The sequence below is a fragment of the Scyliorhinus canicula genome, chromosome 16, assembly GCF_902713615.1.
Source record: "Scyliorhinus canicula chromosome 16, sScyCan1.1, whole genome shotgun sequence".
Lineage (NCBI taxonomy): Eukaryota > Metazoa > Chordata > Chondrichthyes > Carcharhiniformes > Scyliorhinidae > Scyliorhinus > Scyliorhinus canicula.
Genome location: NC_052161.1, coordinates 139,076,197 through 139,091,858, shown reverse-complemented (window position 1 = coordinate 139,091,858; position 15,662 = coordinate 139,076,197). Strand labels below are relative to the sequence as shown.

Here is a 15,662-nt window from a genome sequence, read left to right as displayed (position 1 = left end):
GTTGTTTATATTGAAGTTCTAGAATAGGTAATATCTGTGGCAACTCAAACAAATCTTCCAATAGATGCTTCTTTAGAAAGCTGTCACCATATCGCTAGAACTATTTCTCTCTTGTCAATTTTAGTTTGCCTGGCAGATTAAGACTGAAGTGGCAAAAGTGACAATAATTAGGTTTCACTCCGAGCAGCACGCTGTCTTGCTGAGGAGAACTTTCAAGGTGAATCAGTTTCACCAGGGAGTATGTCGCTTTTCCAACTGAAAACCATCGCCGCTTTGCAAAGACTTTGACTGCAGTGCCTTTTTAAAGGGAATTAAATATACTTGCATTTGAATATGAGTATACAATTGCAAATGTACACACATGTGAAAATGGCATATAAAAAAATGTACCAAAAGTAGAATATTATGGAGTGTGCAGTATTGGGGATTGCTTTCATTTTTATTGTCTCAGCTGCAAGGCTTCACTATCCTGAGCAGCACAGCAGGTCATTTCCAACATAACTAGATTGATTTAACAAGAGCCAGAATGTACCCCATCCATTTTGGCGAACTTTGCACCCGAGTTTGGGAAAATAGATAAAATGCTGGGAAATTTTTTTTTCACGTTTGTGAAAAAATCCAGCATTTTGGAGTCGTTATTTCTTACCAATTCTGCTAATGGCTGTTATTTCGCAATGACAAAGGTGGTCCTGTCAATGATCTTACAACAGTTAATTTCCTCGCTTTAAAAATATGATTTAAATGTCCACGAGCCCAAATCTTGCACCTCTGCCTCTGTATTTTTAACACTGAATCAATAGGGTTTACAGCATTGACTAACAGTGATTATAAGATCTATTCTGAATTTCAGCAATGCTGAATTTAATTTCATTTCTAAAAAAAGACAAAAGATTAATGACACGTTACATAATTTCCAAGAGTTCCAATCATCTATTCAAGGTCGCAGGCATTCCTAATGACTGCCACAGTGCACCAAATTTGATCAGAAGAAACATTTGTCACGGTTCTGGACTTTTCTTGACTTATCATGAAGTCATTTTTATTTTAAGGGCAGCCTGGCTGAGTTTCAGAAGCTGTTGTGGGAATTTCCGGGTAATTTTCAAGGACGGCAACTTTGAAGTGAAACCCAATTGACTCAGATGTTTAGCATTAAAATTTCTGAGGTGTTAGGTAAACTCACAAAGACCTGCTGACAAATAAAGATCCTCCTCCAGTTTTTAAAAAATAAAGTTTGTTATAATCCATTTCCCCAATATCATGACCACAGCTATCGATCTGTGACACTGGCAGCATTTTCACAAAATTGGGAAGATTCTGTGGACCTTTAAAAATGGCGATAGGAGCCGAATGTGAAAGTCCCGCCCCCATTCCAGACAGAACCAATTCATGTCAGCACAAGGAAGAGGTGGGGTGTGAATCACACAGGAGGGAAACCCAGAGTCAGCAGGGTCATTTCAATTTAATGCCGAGTTCAAACAGACCACGGTGTGGCTGTTGAAAGTGCCTTAAAAGTCATGAATTGATGGAATAGATGTAAAGGGGCTGGTTTAGCACAGGGCTAAAGAGTTGGGGGGTGGTGGTGGAACATCGAGTCTCGCTATATACAGATGATTTGCTCCTGGACATTTCGGATCCTATGGAGGGGATGAGGGAGGTTCTGTGGATCCTGAGGGATTTTGGTAGTTTTGCAGGGTACAAACTGAACATGGGAAAGAGCGAGTTGTTTGTGATCCAGGCCAAGGGGCAGGAGGAGAGACTGAAAGAGCTGCCGCTCATGATGGTAGAAAAAAGCTTTTATTACCTGGGTATACAGGTGGCCAGGAAATGGGATGCCCTGCACAGGCTCAACCTGACCCGGTTGGTGGAGCAAATGGAAGGGGACTTTAAAAGGTGGGACATGCTCCCACTGTCACTGGCAGGGAGGATGCAGACCGTGAAAATTTTTTTTTTTTTATTTTTTTTTAAAATTTAGATCACCCAATTATTTTTTCCAATTAAGGGGCAATTTAGCGTGGCCAATCCACCTACTCTGCACATTTTTGGGTTGTGGGGGCGAAACCCACGCAGACACGGGGAGAATGTGCAAACTCCACACGGACAGTGACCCAGAGCCGGGATCGAACCTGGGACCTCAGCGCCGTGAGGCGGTTGTGCTAACCACTAGGCCACCGTGCTGCCCTGCAGACCGTGAAAATGACTGTCCTCCCCAGAATTGTGTTTGTCTTTCAGTGCCTCCCCTTCTTCATCCCCAAGGCTTTTTTTAAACGGGTGAGTAGGATCATTGTGGCTTTATGTGGGCGAATAAGACGCCGCGAGTAAGGAGATCGCTGTTGGAGCGCAGTCAAGGGTGGGGGGGGGGGGTGCGGCTGGCGCTGCCGAACTTTCGCAACTACTACTGGGTGGCCAATATAGCTATGATTAGGAAGTGGGCGATGGGGGGGCGGGGGCAGCGGCAAGTGGGCAGTTGGAGGCGGCGTCATGTAAAGGTACTAGTCTGGGAGCTTTGATAACAGCTCCTTTTCCGTTCTCGCCGACCCGTTACTCCACCAAGTCCGGTGGTGGTGGCGTCACTGCGGATCTGGAGACAGTGGAGGAGGTACAAGAGGGTGGAGGGAGCGTCGGTCTGGACCCCGATATGCAACAATCACAGGTTTGTCCCGAGTGGGATGGATGGTGGGTTCCAGAGCTGGCAGAGGGCAGGCATCAGAAGGATGGGAGATCTGTTCATAGACGGAAGCTTTCCCAGTTTGAACGCGCTAGAGGACAAATTTAATCTGCCGCCAGGAAACGCCTCTAAATATCTGCAAGTACGAGCCTTCCTGAAAAAACAGGTCATGGCCTTTCCGACGCTGCCGCCACTGAGGATACAGGACAGGGTGGTCTCCGGCACCTGGGTGGGGGAGGGGAGGGTATCGGATATCTACCAGGAACTACAGGAGGCGGAGGAAACCCCGATGGGGGAGCTCAAGGGCAAGTGGAAGGAGGAGCTAGGTGAGGAGTTGGAAGCGGGTCTGTGGGCAGAGGTCCTGGGCAGGGTTAATTCCTCCTCATCATGTGCCAGGCTCAGTCTAATTCAATTTAAGGTGGTCCATCAGGCACACATGACAACAGCGAGAATGAGCAAGTTTTTTGGGGTAGAAGACAATTGTATGAGGTACAAGGGCAGCCCTGCAAACCATGTCCACATGTTTTGGATATGCCCGGAGCTTAGAGAGTTCTGGAAAGAGTTTGTGAGGGCAATGTCCAAGCTGCTTAACACACTGGCGGTGCCGAGTCCAGAGATAGCTATTTTTGGAGTGTCAGAAGACCCGGGAGTTCAGGGGGCGAAAGAGGCCGACACCTTGGCCTTTGCCTCCCCAGTAGCCCGGAGACGGATTTCATTAATGTGGAGGGACTCGAAGCCCCCGAGTGTAGAGACTTGGGTTACCGACATGGCTGGGTTTCTCAGTCTCGAGGAAATAAAGTTTGCCTTAAGAGGGTCTACGCTAGGGCTCTCTCGGAGGTGGCAGCCGTTCGTCGACTCTCTCGGGGAAAATTAAAATGTCAGCAGCAGCAGCAATCCGTGGGTTTGGGGAGGGGGGGGGGGGTGGTGAGAGTGCTTCATTGGGATGGTGTGGGAAGACTGGGTCGCGTGGGGTAATGTCTATTTAATTGTTATTGTATATTCTCTTTTTGCACTATGTTAATGTTCACTCTAGTTTCTTTTATTATTGTTACTACTGTTTTATTATGGAAAATTCTGCAAATTATCAATAAAAATACTTTTCTAAAAAAAACAAACATTTCCAGCTGGTCCTGCAGTTTTGATAAATTCTTGTTGACATTTCCTCCAGGGGTATTATGATGTCATTATGAATGCTTGGTTGAGTTTCAAAAGCTACAATTAGTTTTGCAGAAATTAGAACCATAGAATGATTATGGTGCAGAAAGAGGCCATTCAGCGCACCACATCTTCGCTGGCCACAATAGAGAAAAAAGAAATTAGCCGCTCATTTTAATCCCACTTTCCAGCACCTGGTCCATAGCCTCGCAGGTTACAGCAGTTCACAGTTTGATTGCCAGTTTAATAAGGCTATTACAGAATTTACTGTCTTTGATGTCGAGTCAAAATCGTGTTATAAGAAAATAATCACTTGAGGAGATTTAAAAACTTTGAACAGAAGTTTTCCACCATCAGTTGTATATGAATGAGAGCTGTATTAAAATAAAATATGTCAATAAATAAAGTCTTTTATTGTCACAAGTATGAAGTCACTGTGAAAAGCCCCTAGTCGCCACATTCCGGTGCCTGTTCGGGTAAGCTGGTACGGGAATTGAATCAACGCTGCTGGCCTTGATCTGCATTACAAACCAAACTGTCTAGCCCACTGAGCTAATCCTGCCCTTAAAAGATTAGGATATAAGTTATTTTTCATATCCACATGGCTCCTGACATCTGCCCATGGTGGAGTTTGGGTGAGTGGCTATGGAGGTAGCATGGGGGTATTGGGGGGGGGGGGGGGGGGGGGGAACATGAGTCGGCAAGGAGGCATCATGGGGTTATGAGTTGGCATGGAGGTGGCGAGAGGGTGTGAGATATAGGGCATAATAGCTTCTACAAAATGTGGAACAAGTCCAAGAGAACTAAGACAAGCCATTCTAACCAGGCTACATGGGCATCCCAATGCGGATGGGTAGGATTTGTTTCCAGTGTCGGCAGGGCCGTCTACATCCTGTCTCCATCTCCCCAGATTGAACACTGGACCCAATGGTCCTTTTAACCTGAAGCCGGTCTGCCGAGTCCAGCTACCAGCCCAAATAGCAAAACACTGGTCCCTTTAAGGGCCGATTAGCCAATATGGTCACATGACCTCCAAAAACTAATCGGGGGCCAGGGTGAGGGTTCACCCTCGCAGGTGCGGGCTTTTGCCCGAACGCTGAATGGCAGCCACAAAGCTGAAAGAAATAAATGTTAGTTGTTTTGTACCTAGTTGGTGCGCCAAAGTTATTACATTGCCCGAGAGGGTAGCATCCCCTCCTATTGGATACATTGCCAGTTTTGGCACAGCAAATTAAGTATTAGACCAGCAGAAACCTGCTGTTGGCTAAAGTGAAGCGCAGAATATTAACAGGATGGACCAACGAGCCACTGTCTGAAGAAATGAAGCCATATTGTGTTCGGAAAGATGAGCCATGTTGTGAACACGGCATTATACTTGTGGCGCAAGAGTAGTCGTCGCTGTACCAGGAAGGGAGTTACTCATGGCTGAATTACATAGTGCCCACCCAGGTGTGTCAAAAATGAAGATATTCGCCAGGAGTTACGTATGGTAGTCTGGCTTGTATGCTGACATTGAGAGGTTAGTGAAGCACTGCGATCAGTGCCAGTTGTAACAGAAGTTTGTCAACTCCAGCCCTTTACACCCTCGGGAATGGCCTGGTTGGCAGTGGACTATGATTAAGTGGGGCCATCTTTGGGCACTATGTTTTTACTCTGGATGGATTCACATTCAAAGTGGATGCAAGTGTTCGAAAGGAAGTCTACGACGTCACGTGCTCCAGTTGAGAAATTGTGATTGTTTTTGCATCTCGCGGGGTACCTGAAGTAGTCATGTTGGATAATGGAACTGCCTTCACGAATGTTGAATTTCAGAATTGAATCTCCACAGATGGATAAAGCATATCCGGACTGCGCAATACTGCCCAGCGTCTAATGAACTGGCTGAACGAGACGTCCAAAACTTCAAGGCAGGTCTTAAAAAGCAGTCAGGTGCAACTCTGGAAACCAGAACGTCTCAGTTTCGTCTAGAATATTGGTCAATACCGTATTTTGTGACAGGAGTGCCGTCAGCAGAATTATTGATGGACTGACGTCTTAGGACCGGATTAGTTCTGGTGTTTCTGAATTAGCCGGGTCAGAAGAAAAACCACGATTCAGGCAAAGCAGCAAGGTCTTTTGTAATAGATGAACTGGTGTATGTCAGAAATTTCAGAAGCTGACCAAGTTGGGTCCCATCATTTGTTGTAGTCAAGATAAGTACCGCTGGCTTACAAAGTGAACGTACAAGATAGAATTGTCAGGAAACATGTGGACCACTTACATGGACGAGAGTTGTTCCAGTAGCCAGTACTCCAGCCTGAAACCATATTCCCAGCAGGAAAGGTTGATGAGCATCCCAAATAGTGAAGTACCAAGTCAAGCATGGTGGAGCCCAGTGAACAATGAGAAGGTGCAATGAATGGGAATATAAAAGTCTGAATGGAGAAATTCACAGTATGCTTTATGAAGATCTATTCAAGTGTACACACCTCTATCAATATAAAGATTAAGGACTGATTATGAATTCACAACAAAATCCTTGCATGGTTTTTTAAACTGATGATAAATTAAGTAAATGGATATACAAGATTGCAGGAGTCAACCCAAATGTATCTGCTGTCATAGAAATATTAATATTCACTAAATTTCAGCAACCTCTACTCACGCGTTGTTCAAAATATTTCCAAGCTGGGATAAGATTGTTACAAAAAGAAGAAATTGCAACTACCAGGAGGGCAGCATATTTGAAATCTGGATAAATGGAAGAGACTGTGCAATTTGAAGATGGGTTGTGGGTGGAAACCAACCGACTGAACTGCACATTGAGGAGGAAATGGGAAACTGATGAATTTCAGCTGCAGCTTACCAAGTTTTTTTTAATGTTTGTAGAAAAAATATATAAATGTCACAAAGGAGTGCTTGTTCTGTTCAAAAAGATTTGATAATGTAATTTTACAGCAGTAAACAGACAGGCAGGAGATGGGCATTTCGAAAATCTGACGCAATTTTCCAAAGGGCTGCCTTCAGTGCTGTAATAATTCTGTGTTAAAGCCTTGCAAAATTATCGGGCCCCATTATGTGTAAAGTGCAAAAAAAAAATCAAATGCTAAGCCACACAGGTTCTCCTTTGTTTCTCAGGATTTCACCTATGATCGCATCTTGACATGCAATGGCATTACCATCGCTGAATCCCCCACTATCAACATCCTTGGGTCCACTGACCAGAAACTGAACTGGACTAGCCATATAAATACTGTGGCTACAAGAGCAGGTCAGAGGAATTATGTGGCAACTCCCCAAAGCCTGCTCACCAGCGACAAGGCACAAGTCAGGAGTGTGATGGAATACTCTCTATTTGCCTGGAAGAGTGCATCTCCAACAACACAAGAAATTCAACAATATCCACTGCAAAGCAACCCACTTGATTGGCGCCCCATCCACCACCTTCAACATTCACTCCCTCCACGCACAGTGGCAGAAGGAGGCCATTCGGCCCATCGAGTCTGCACCGGCCCTTGGAAAGAGCACCCTGCTTAAGCCCACGTCTCCACCCTATCCCTGTAACCCAACCTAACTTTTTGGATACCAAGGGGCAATATAGCATGGTCAATCCACCTAATCTGCACATCTTTGAACCGGGGAGGAAACCGGAGCACCTGGAGGAAACCCATGGAGACACGGGGAGAACGTGCAAACTCCACACAGTGACCTGAGGCCGGAATTGAACCTGCATCCATGGCGCTAGAAGCAGCAGTGCTAACCACTGTGGTATCATGCCGTCCTTATCAGGTACATTCGTGCAATTTGTAATTGTCGTTAAATTTTATTGTATTCATTTGGAGTTCCATAAATTGGCAATTAAAGGGCATGCTTTAAAATGTTTTCTGGTGTTCCAGATTTATTCAGCAGTTCCTGTACTGTACTTGTTAACATTTCATACGAGAGATACTTCTTAACTTCAATTCTCAGCAATTAGGGCTGCTTATCAATTTTTCAATTCTATGCCTCTTTTCAAGTGAGATGATCAGATTACAGGGATTCACCCTCATATTTCTCAAATCTACATAGATTTTCTCTATCCACTCGAAGTGTAAATTGAATTTTGCACCAACAATCCAATGATCTGAGTCTAGTTCTACAGTATTCCGTTCACCCTTTTCAAACTGAATGCTGATGAGGTGATCTAATTCGATTTCATTAGAATCCTATCAGCTTCGAATCCTACTGCGGGAATGTGGAAATTGGACTGGAAACGGGTGTGAATTACAAATCTTCAGAGTTTGTCTCTCTCATTGGCAATGGCATTCTCGGAAGGATGGGAATTTTAATGACAGATTTTTAAAAATGACTTGAATAAGGACAATATCACATTGAATTTTACTTTCTTTCCAAACTCTATTAAGTTTATTCAACTTATGCAGTCTCTCAGCTAAGTGGTGAGGTTAATTCTGTTACTAAGGGACACTTATACTAATAAGTTCACTTATTAAAGGTTGAGACACTGGATTGTCACTACCTTGCAAGGTAAAATTTACCTTGGTCCCAGCTAAGCATCAAACAATCAAACCAAATATGTGGCTGACTGATGTTCTGGATATTACAATATTCACTGACCCTCTGAACCTTCCTCCTGCGGTGCCCGAGTTTTCAATATGCCATTTTACATGCCACTTGCCCTCCTTACATCCTTTACCCGTTAATGTGAAAACTCAACTCACTATCTCCAGCTTATTCTTTCTCAGGATCTCTAAGCTGTGAAGCCCTTTCAACAAACAATGAATCCATCCGTCAGTGTTCCTCCCACATCTCCACAACCTTCTGCTTCTTACCCAACCACCGCTTCTCGTTTTACCCCGTTTCCTCTTTAATCTTTCCAAACTGGTAACGTGCCCTCAAAATAGAACTTGCTTCTTCCGTTTAATCTCAATTTTTTTTTTAAAAAGGGCCACTATTGCACTCTTTCTACTTACCTTCAAAAAACAACTCAAAATACGATAACTGATTATTTGAGAAACTATGGAAATATACCATCTTCACATGGTTCCCAAAGTTTTGCCAAGTTTTGAGGATGTAATTGTTAACTGTGTAAATTAAGGTTAAGTGTATGCAGGAGTGCATTCAACGGATAAACACTTGTATACGTACAGAATTTATTGATGCTAGTGGTGGGTTGGAGCGTGGCTATCCAACTGCAATATTTCATTTTATGAATAAACCTAGAACCGAATAACGTGGTGAGATACAACTTAGTTTCTCATGGAGCAGGGACCCGGAACTCCGAAGCCTGACAGGCCATGGGAGTTTCACGAATGTGTGGGCTGGAAATGGGCAGTGCATGGCCATCCTGACAGCAGTGCACTCATTAAAAAAAAGAGGGGGAAAACAGCGGCAAAACCCAAATCAGGTGACCAGAAGAGAAGCGCCATAGGGCAACACAGTGACTAGCAGTGCTGTCTCACATCGCCAGGGACCCATGTTTAATTCCGGCCTCAGATGGCTGTTTGTGCAGAGCTTGCCCATTCTCCCTGTGTCTGCATGGGTTTCTTCAGGGTGCTCCAGTTTACTTCCACAGTCCAAAAATGTGCGGGTTGGGTGGATTGGCCATGCTAAATTGCCCCAAGTGGCCAGGGATGTGCAGATATGGGGTGGGAGAGTGGGCCTTGGTAGAATGCTCTTTCGCAATGTCGGTGCAGACTCGATGGGCTGAATAGCCGCCTTCTGCATTGTAGTATTTCTCGATCGCATTTGCTATTTAACATGCAGCATGGTGTGTTCGACCAGTTTACTATTAATTCACCCGTACTTCATATTAACCCTGAACGATGGAGTATAAAATAGATATTGTAAATTGTTTTATGTTTCCGACATTCTATTGGAAAGCTTATTTTTGTTTGTATCCTGTGGCCCATCGAGTCTGTACCAACATCCAAAGGTCTCCGACTTCTAACTAGCACACTACACTATATCTATAAACGACCTGCTTTCTGCAACTGGTACCTGGATCGGATATACAAAAATGTACATGAATACAATTGACCGTTAGAAATTTCTGAATCCATAGTATCCCTACAGTGCAGGAGGAGGCCACTTGATCCATCGTGTCTGCACTGACCCTCCGAAGGAGAACCTAACCTGGGCCCACTCCCCCACCCTATCCCCGTAACCCCACCTAATCTACACACCTTTGGGCACGAAGGGGCAATTTAACATGGCCATTCCACCTAACCTGCACATCTTTGGACTGTGGGAGGGAACCGGAGCACCTGGAGGAAATCCTCACAGACACGAGGGAGAACGTGCAGACTCCACACAGACATCGACCCAAGCCGGGAATCGAACCCGCGACCCTGGCACTGTGAAGCAACAGTGATAACCACTGGGTAGCATGGTGGTTAGCATAAATGCTTCACAGCTCCAGGGTCCCAGGTTCGATTACCGGCTGGGTCACTGTCTGTGTGGAGTCTGCACGTCCTCCCCCTGTGTGCGTGGGTTTCCTCCGGGTGCTCCGGTTTCCTCCCACAGTCCAAAGATGTGCGGGTTAGGTGGATTGGCCATGCTAAAATTGCCCGTAGTGTCCTAATAAAAAGTAAGGTTAGGGGGGGGGGGGTTGTTGGGTTACGGGTATAGGGTGGATACGTGGGTTTGAGTAGGGTGATCATGGCTCGGCACAACATTGAGGGCCGAAGGGCCTGTTCTGTGCTGTACTGTTCTGTGTTCTATGTTCACTGTGTGACCGTGCTGCAATCATTGGATTGCACTAGATAGTTTCAGAGGCTATTACCCCTCAGTCCCATAAGAGTAGACCTAGGAGAAATATAGGGTGATACTTTCAACAAATCACAGCAAATTAATCTTGGCACACAGGGTGGTCAACATGCAAAATATATTTTTAAGAGAGCAGTGACAAAATCCCAGAGCCATTTAAAAAAACAACTAGAAATTACTGTGACCTTACATTAAGATCTCTGGATAAATGAAACAAGGGAAGTTGAATGGCCTTCCCTTCACCCATCATTACTTTGTGATCATAATGACATTTTTACTACCCAATATCTAGTTAACCAAGTGCCACCAAAGGCATGGAACACGGACCCTTGTAAGTACTGGATACTGTGCTACTAGTATATTCTTCCGTCTTTATGAAAGGCAAACTGTAAAAGTAGTTTAGCCTTCCTGAAACACTACAGTCCATGTGGTGTAGGTACACCCATAGTGCTGTTCGGGAGGGATTTTGACCCAGCAACAGTGGAGGAACTGCGATACATTTCCAAGTCAGGGTGGTGAGTGACTTGGAGGGAAACTTGTAGGTGGTAGTGTTCCCAGGTACTTCTGCTCTTGACCTTCCAGGTGGCAGTGGTCGTGGGTTCAGAACGTGCTGCCCATCGATGTGCATCTTGTAGATGGTACACACGGCTACCACTGGTCACTGCTGGTGGAGGGATTAAATGTTTGTGGATGGGGTAGTAATCAAGTGGGCTGCTTTGTCCTGGATGGTGTCAGATTTCTTGTGTTGTTGGAGCTGCACTTATCCAGACAAGTGGGGAGAATTCCAACACACTCCTGATGTAGACGGTGGACAGACTGTGAGGAGTCGGGATGGGAGTTGTTCGCCGCAGGATTCCTGGCCTTTGATCTGCTCTGGTTGCCACAGCATTTATATGGCTAGTCCAGTTCAGTTTCTGGTCAATGGTAACCCTCCCCAGAATGTTGATAGTGGAAGACTCAGCGATGGTAAAGCCATTGAACACCAAGGGCTATGGTTAGAACCACTCTTGTTGGAGATAGTCACTGTCGGGCATTTGAGTGGCGCTAATGTCAGCCCAAGCCTGGTTATTGTCCAGGTCTTGCTGCATTTGGATGTGGACTGCTCCAGTATCTGAGGAGTCGTGAATGATACTGATCACTGTGCAGTCATCAGCAACCACTCCCACTTCTGATCTTATGATGGAAGGAAAGTCATTAATGAAGCAGCTGAAGATGGTTGGGCCGGGTCACTACCCTGAGAAACTCCTGCAGTGATGTCCTGGAGCTGAGGTGATTGATCTCCAATCACCACAACCATTTTACTTTGTGCCGGGTATGACTCCAACCAATGGAAAGTTTTCCCCTTGATGCCTATTGACACCAGTTTTGCGAGGGCTCCATATCTGGTCAATGCTGCCTTGGTGTTCAGAGAAGGCGGAGTGTAAAATGACAAACTGATATAGGAACAGACAATATACTTTCCAGTTCTATATATCTATCCTCTGCTGCTTCCTGTACCATGAAAAATAAGCAATTTGATATTACATGGAACACAATCTCAAGTTACTTTGTTTGATTTCAGGTTAGAAATGATCTAGTTTCACTCTGCCATTTCTATGATTTCCATATAACTGTGGCTGATTACAGGACAAACACTCCTATCTCCACAGAGATTAGCAACCAGGCTTTCCACTTCGCTTTCCATTACCCTCTAGTACAGTTTTATTTGCAAATGCAGTCTTAAAGAGAAATCATATAACTGACTGTTTGTCCTTTTGGAGTGAATCAAGGTGGTATATCAATACAACACTTGGTTACTATTGCCACAGATATAAACCCTTTCCCCTTTGACAGTTTGTCAGCAGATTCTTTTCAGGGAAAAAGGTTAGATAACTCATCGACAAGTTCCTGAAAATAATTTTTGCACATGACAACATCATTAGACATAAATAATATTTTTGCTCAACTGCATTAGAACATTTCGAAAATGCAAGGAAACACATAGGGCACTTATAATACTCTCTGCATGCCTGGAGGAGTGCAACTCCAACAACACTCAAAGTTCAACAGCAGTCAGCACAACATTTTGTAGATCATAGAATTTACAGTGCAGGAGGAGACCATTCAGCCCATTGAGTCTGCACCGGCCTTTGGAAAGAACAGCCTACCTAACCCCACACCTCCTCCCTATCCCTGTAACCCAGTAACCCCACCTAACCTTTTTAGACAATGAGAAACTAAGGCAATTTATCATGGCCAATCCACCTCACCTGCACATCTTTGGACTGTAGGAGGAAACCTGAGCACCCGGAGGAAACCCACGCACACATGGGGAGAACGTGCAGACTCCGCACAGACAGAGACCCAAGCTGGGAATCAAACCCTGGAGCTCTGAAGCAATTGTGCTACCCACTGTGCTACCTAGCTGCCCGCTTGATTAGCACCCCACTACAAACATTCACACCCACCACTGACGTACAGTACAGTAGCAGCAGTGCGTACTATCTTCAAGATGCACTGCAGGAATTCCCTATGCATCCTTAGACAAACCCATGACCACTACCATCAAGAAGGACAAAGGGCAACAGATACCTGGGAACACCGTCAAGAGATCATTTGAGCCAAATATCAGACAGCTGATAGTGCCCTTGGATCTGACGCTCAAACAAGAATCAGCCAGACAATGAGGACGACAATGGAGGGAGCAAAAGTTCCTGAGTCCTCTATTTGTTAAAACATTTGTGTTTTTACAAACGGTGATTTCTCATTGAAACCAGAGATTGGACAGACACGTGAGAAGTTATGGTTTCAAAGACAATTCTCACGGAATTATGAAAACAACAAACTTGACCAAAACTATCATTACAGTTCTTTGCAGTGCAGTGGGCAGTTTAGGTAAAGTCATTTTTTAAAAACGGTGGTTAATTATTTGTTGGCATGATAGTTTGAACTTCATAAAATGTTTGCCCTCAATACTAATCCATCTATTTCTTAGATTTCCATCTGGCCTGTATATAAAGGAGGATATATGAAAGGCAGAGAGGAAGGCTCACAGCTTGTACAGCACAACTGCTTCAAAAAGCCCAAAGTAAAACACTCATCACCTCAGCAATTTTCAACCCACTCTACCCACTTTTTAAATAAGATGATTTAAAATAGACTAAGGTTAACTCCTAGCAAAAAGCTACATACACAATCAAATAGAGCAGGAAAAACTCAATGTTGTAAGGATAAACAAATTAATGTTCAGTGCAGGTCAAGAAGTTGCTTTGCTTTTTTTTTACCCCAATCTGGAAAGCTTAAACTAAAAAGGAAAATACCGCGGGTTCTGGAAATCTGAAATAGAAAATTCTGGAAAATCTCAGTTGGTCTAGCAGCATCTGTGGAGAAAGAAACAGAGTTAACCTGCGGCAACGGGTGGGACTAGGAGGCCAGGGGTCAGAGGGAAGGGAAGGCATGGAGGGTCACAGATGGGGCTGGTATCAGTGAGTTGCCGAAGCCCAAAACCCCAAAAGAAAGAGACAAAGATTCTTGTTAAGGTGTCGTGTTTTTTCCCCCCTCAAAACTTTATCTCTGCTTTCTCCCTTCACAGATGCTGCCAGACCGGCTGGGTTTTCCCCAGCATTTTCTGTTTTTAATTTGGAAAGCTAATTGGCAAGAGCAATTTCCCAATCCCAACAGTTCAGGGTGCTAAACATATTTAAATAGAACAAATCAACATGATTAATTTTCTGTACATAGTTTTTCATTTACAGTAGGATCTCAAAGCCAAAGAATCCGCACCTTAAAAAAAAAAGGTTTATTGGGAAAGAGAGTATTCTTGGAGATAAGAATAAACATTAGATCTTCATCATAACTTGGTTATTTCAAGAATAATTCCAATTACGAGCATGTACAGCATAGTAGAGAAACAAAAGTCAAGTTGTCAAATGTGTTTCATTAAAATATAATTGAAACTACTGACGGTAAACAAGCAGTTTCATAGGAAAGAAAAATTACAGAAGCTTCATTTTTTCATACAGGAGATTTGCATTCCAGAAAACTGAATTTCTCTTACAGAATTAAATAAAAACCGAGGAGATTTAACAGTGAATTTATGAAAGCATTAATCTTCACCTGTCTGTGTTATGGTCCCACTTAGCTCTGTAACACCCGACTCAATTCTCTGCAGATGCTTCTTATCTTCTTTGCTGGCCACGAGAAGAGGCAGAATATACCGCTGGAAGAAAAAATATTCAACACAGATTAACAAAGGTAATGTTTAGAGCATTCGCTTCCTTCAGCATCAGCACACCAAGGCTGTGTGTGTAACATCTGCAGGATGCACTGCAGCAACTCATCAAGGTTCCTACGACAGCACCATCCAAACTCAACCTCAAAGCTAGAAGGCCAAGGGCAGAAGGCACATGGCAACATCATCACCTGCAAGTTCCCCTCCAAGTCATGAACAATCTCGAATTGGAAATAAATCGCCGTTCTTTCACTGTCAGTGGGTCAAAAACCTGATTTGCGCTCTAACAGCACAATGGGTGTACCTGCACCACATGGATAGTAAGAGTTCAAGGTGGCGGCTTATCACCAACTTCTCAAGGGTAATAAAGGATGGTAAATAATTGTTGGCCTTGTCAGGGACACCCATCAACAACTTAAACAAAAGGACAAAGGACCAAAATACATAATTTAACCGATATAGTACATTCTCATATACCTGGTAACTTTTCATTTTCACCACGTTCCTTTGCAAAGAAAAGTTTCTATTACAGTGTGGTGCTGCATGCGACAAGCTTCCATGGAAATGACCACTTCCAAGTCACCTGAGAGCTTCCTGGCAACCCAACGTCGAGATGTAGCCCAAGATGTACAGGAGAATCCCTCTCGGAAGCTCCAAGGTCAGGATTCACCTAGTAATTGTCCAGAAGGGTTAACTTCCCTGAGGCAATTGCGCTGTGCAGGGAACCATCCAACAAAGCAACTTAAATCACTAACTTTGGATGGTCCTGCCAGTTTAACACTAATTGTTACTACAAAACAGTGAGAAGGAAATAAAGCACTTTGAACTTCTGAGTAGCTATTTTAAAGACCCATGCAGGACCCCCCACACCTCCCAATTAAGTGCACG

The 15,662-nt window shown here is 44.2% G+C and overlaps 1 protein-coding gene across 2 annotated transcripts in view; it reads right to left on the bottom strand.

Moving 5' to 3' along the window:
* The window catches only part of pex14 (peroxisomal biogenesis factor 14), a 281,432-nt gene that overhangs the window by 39,122 nt on the left and 226,648 nt on the right, over nt 1-15,662 (bottom strand). For both annotated transcript variants that reach the window (XM_038773696.1, XM_038773697.1), the window contains exon 6: nt 14,660-14,762. In XM_038773696.1, coding sequence (XP_038629624.1) covers nt 14,660-14,762 — 103 coding nt within the window. The remainder of the gene's footprint in view (nt 1-14,659; nt 14,763-15,662) is intronic.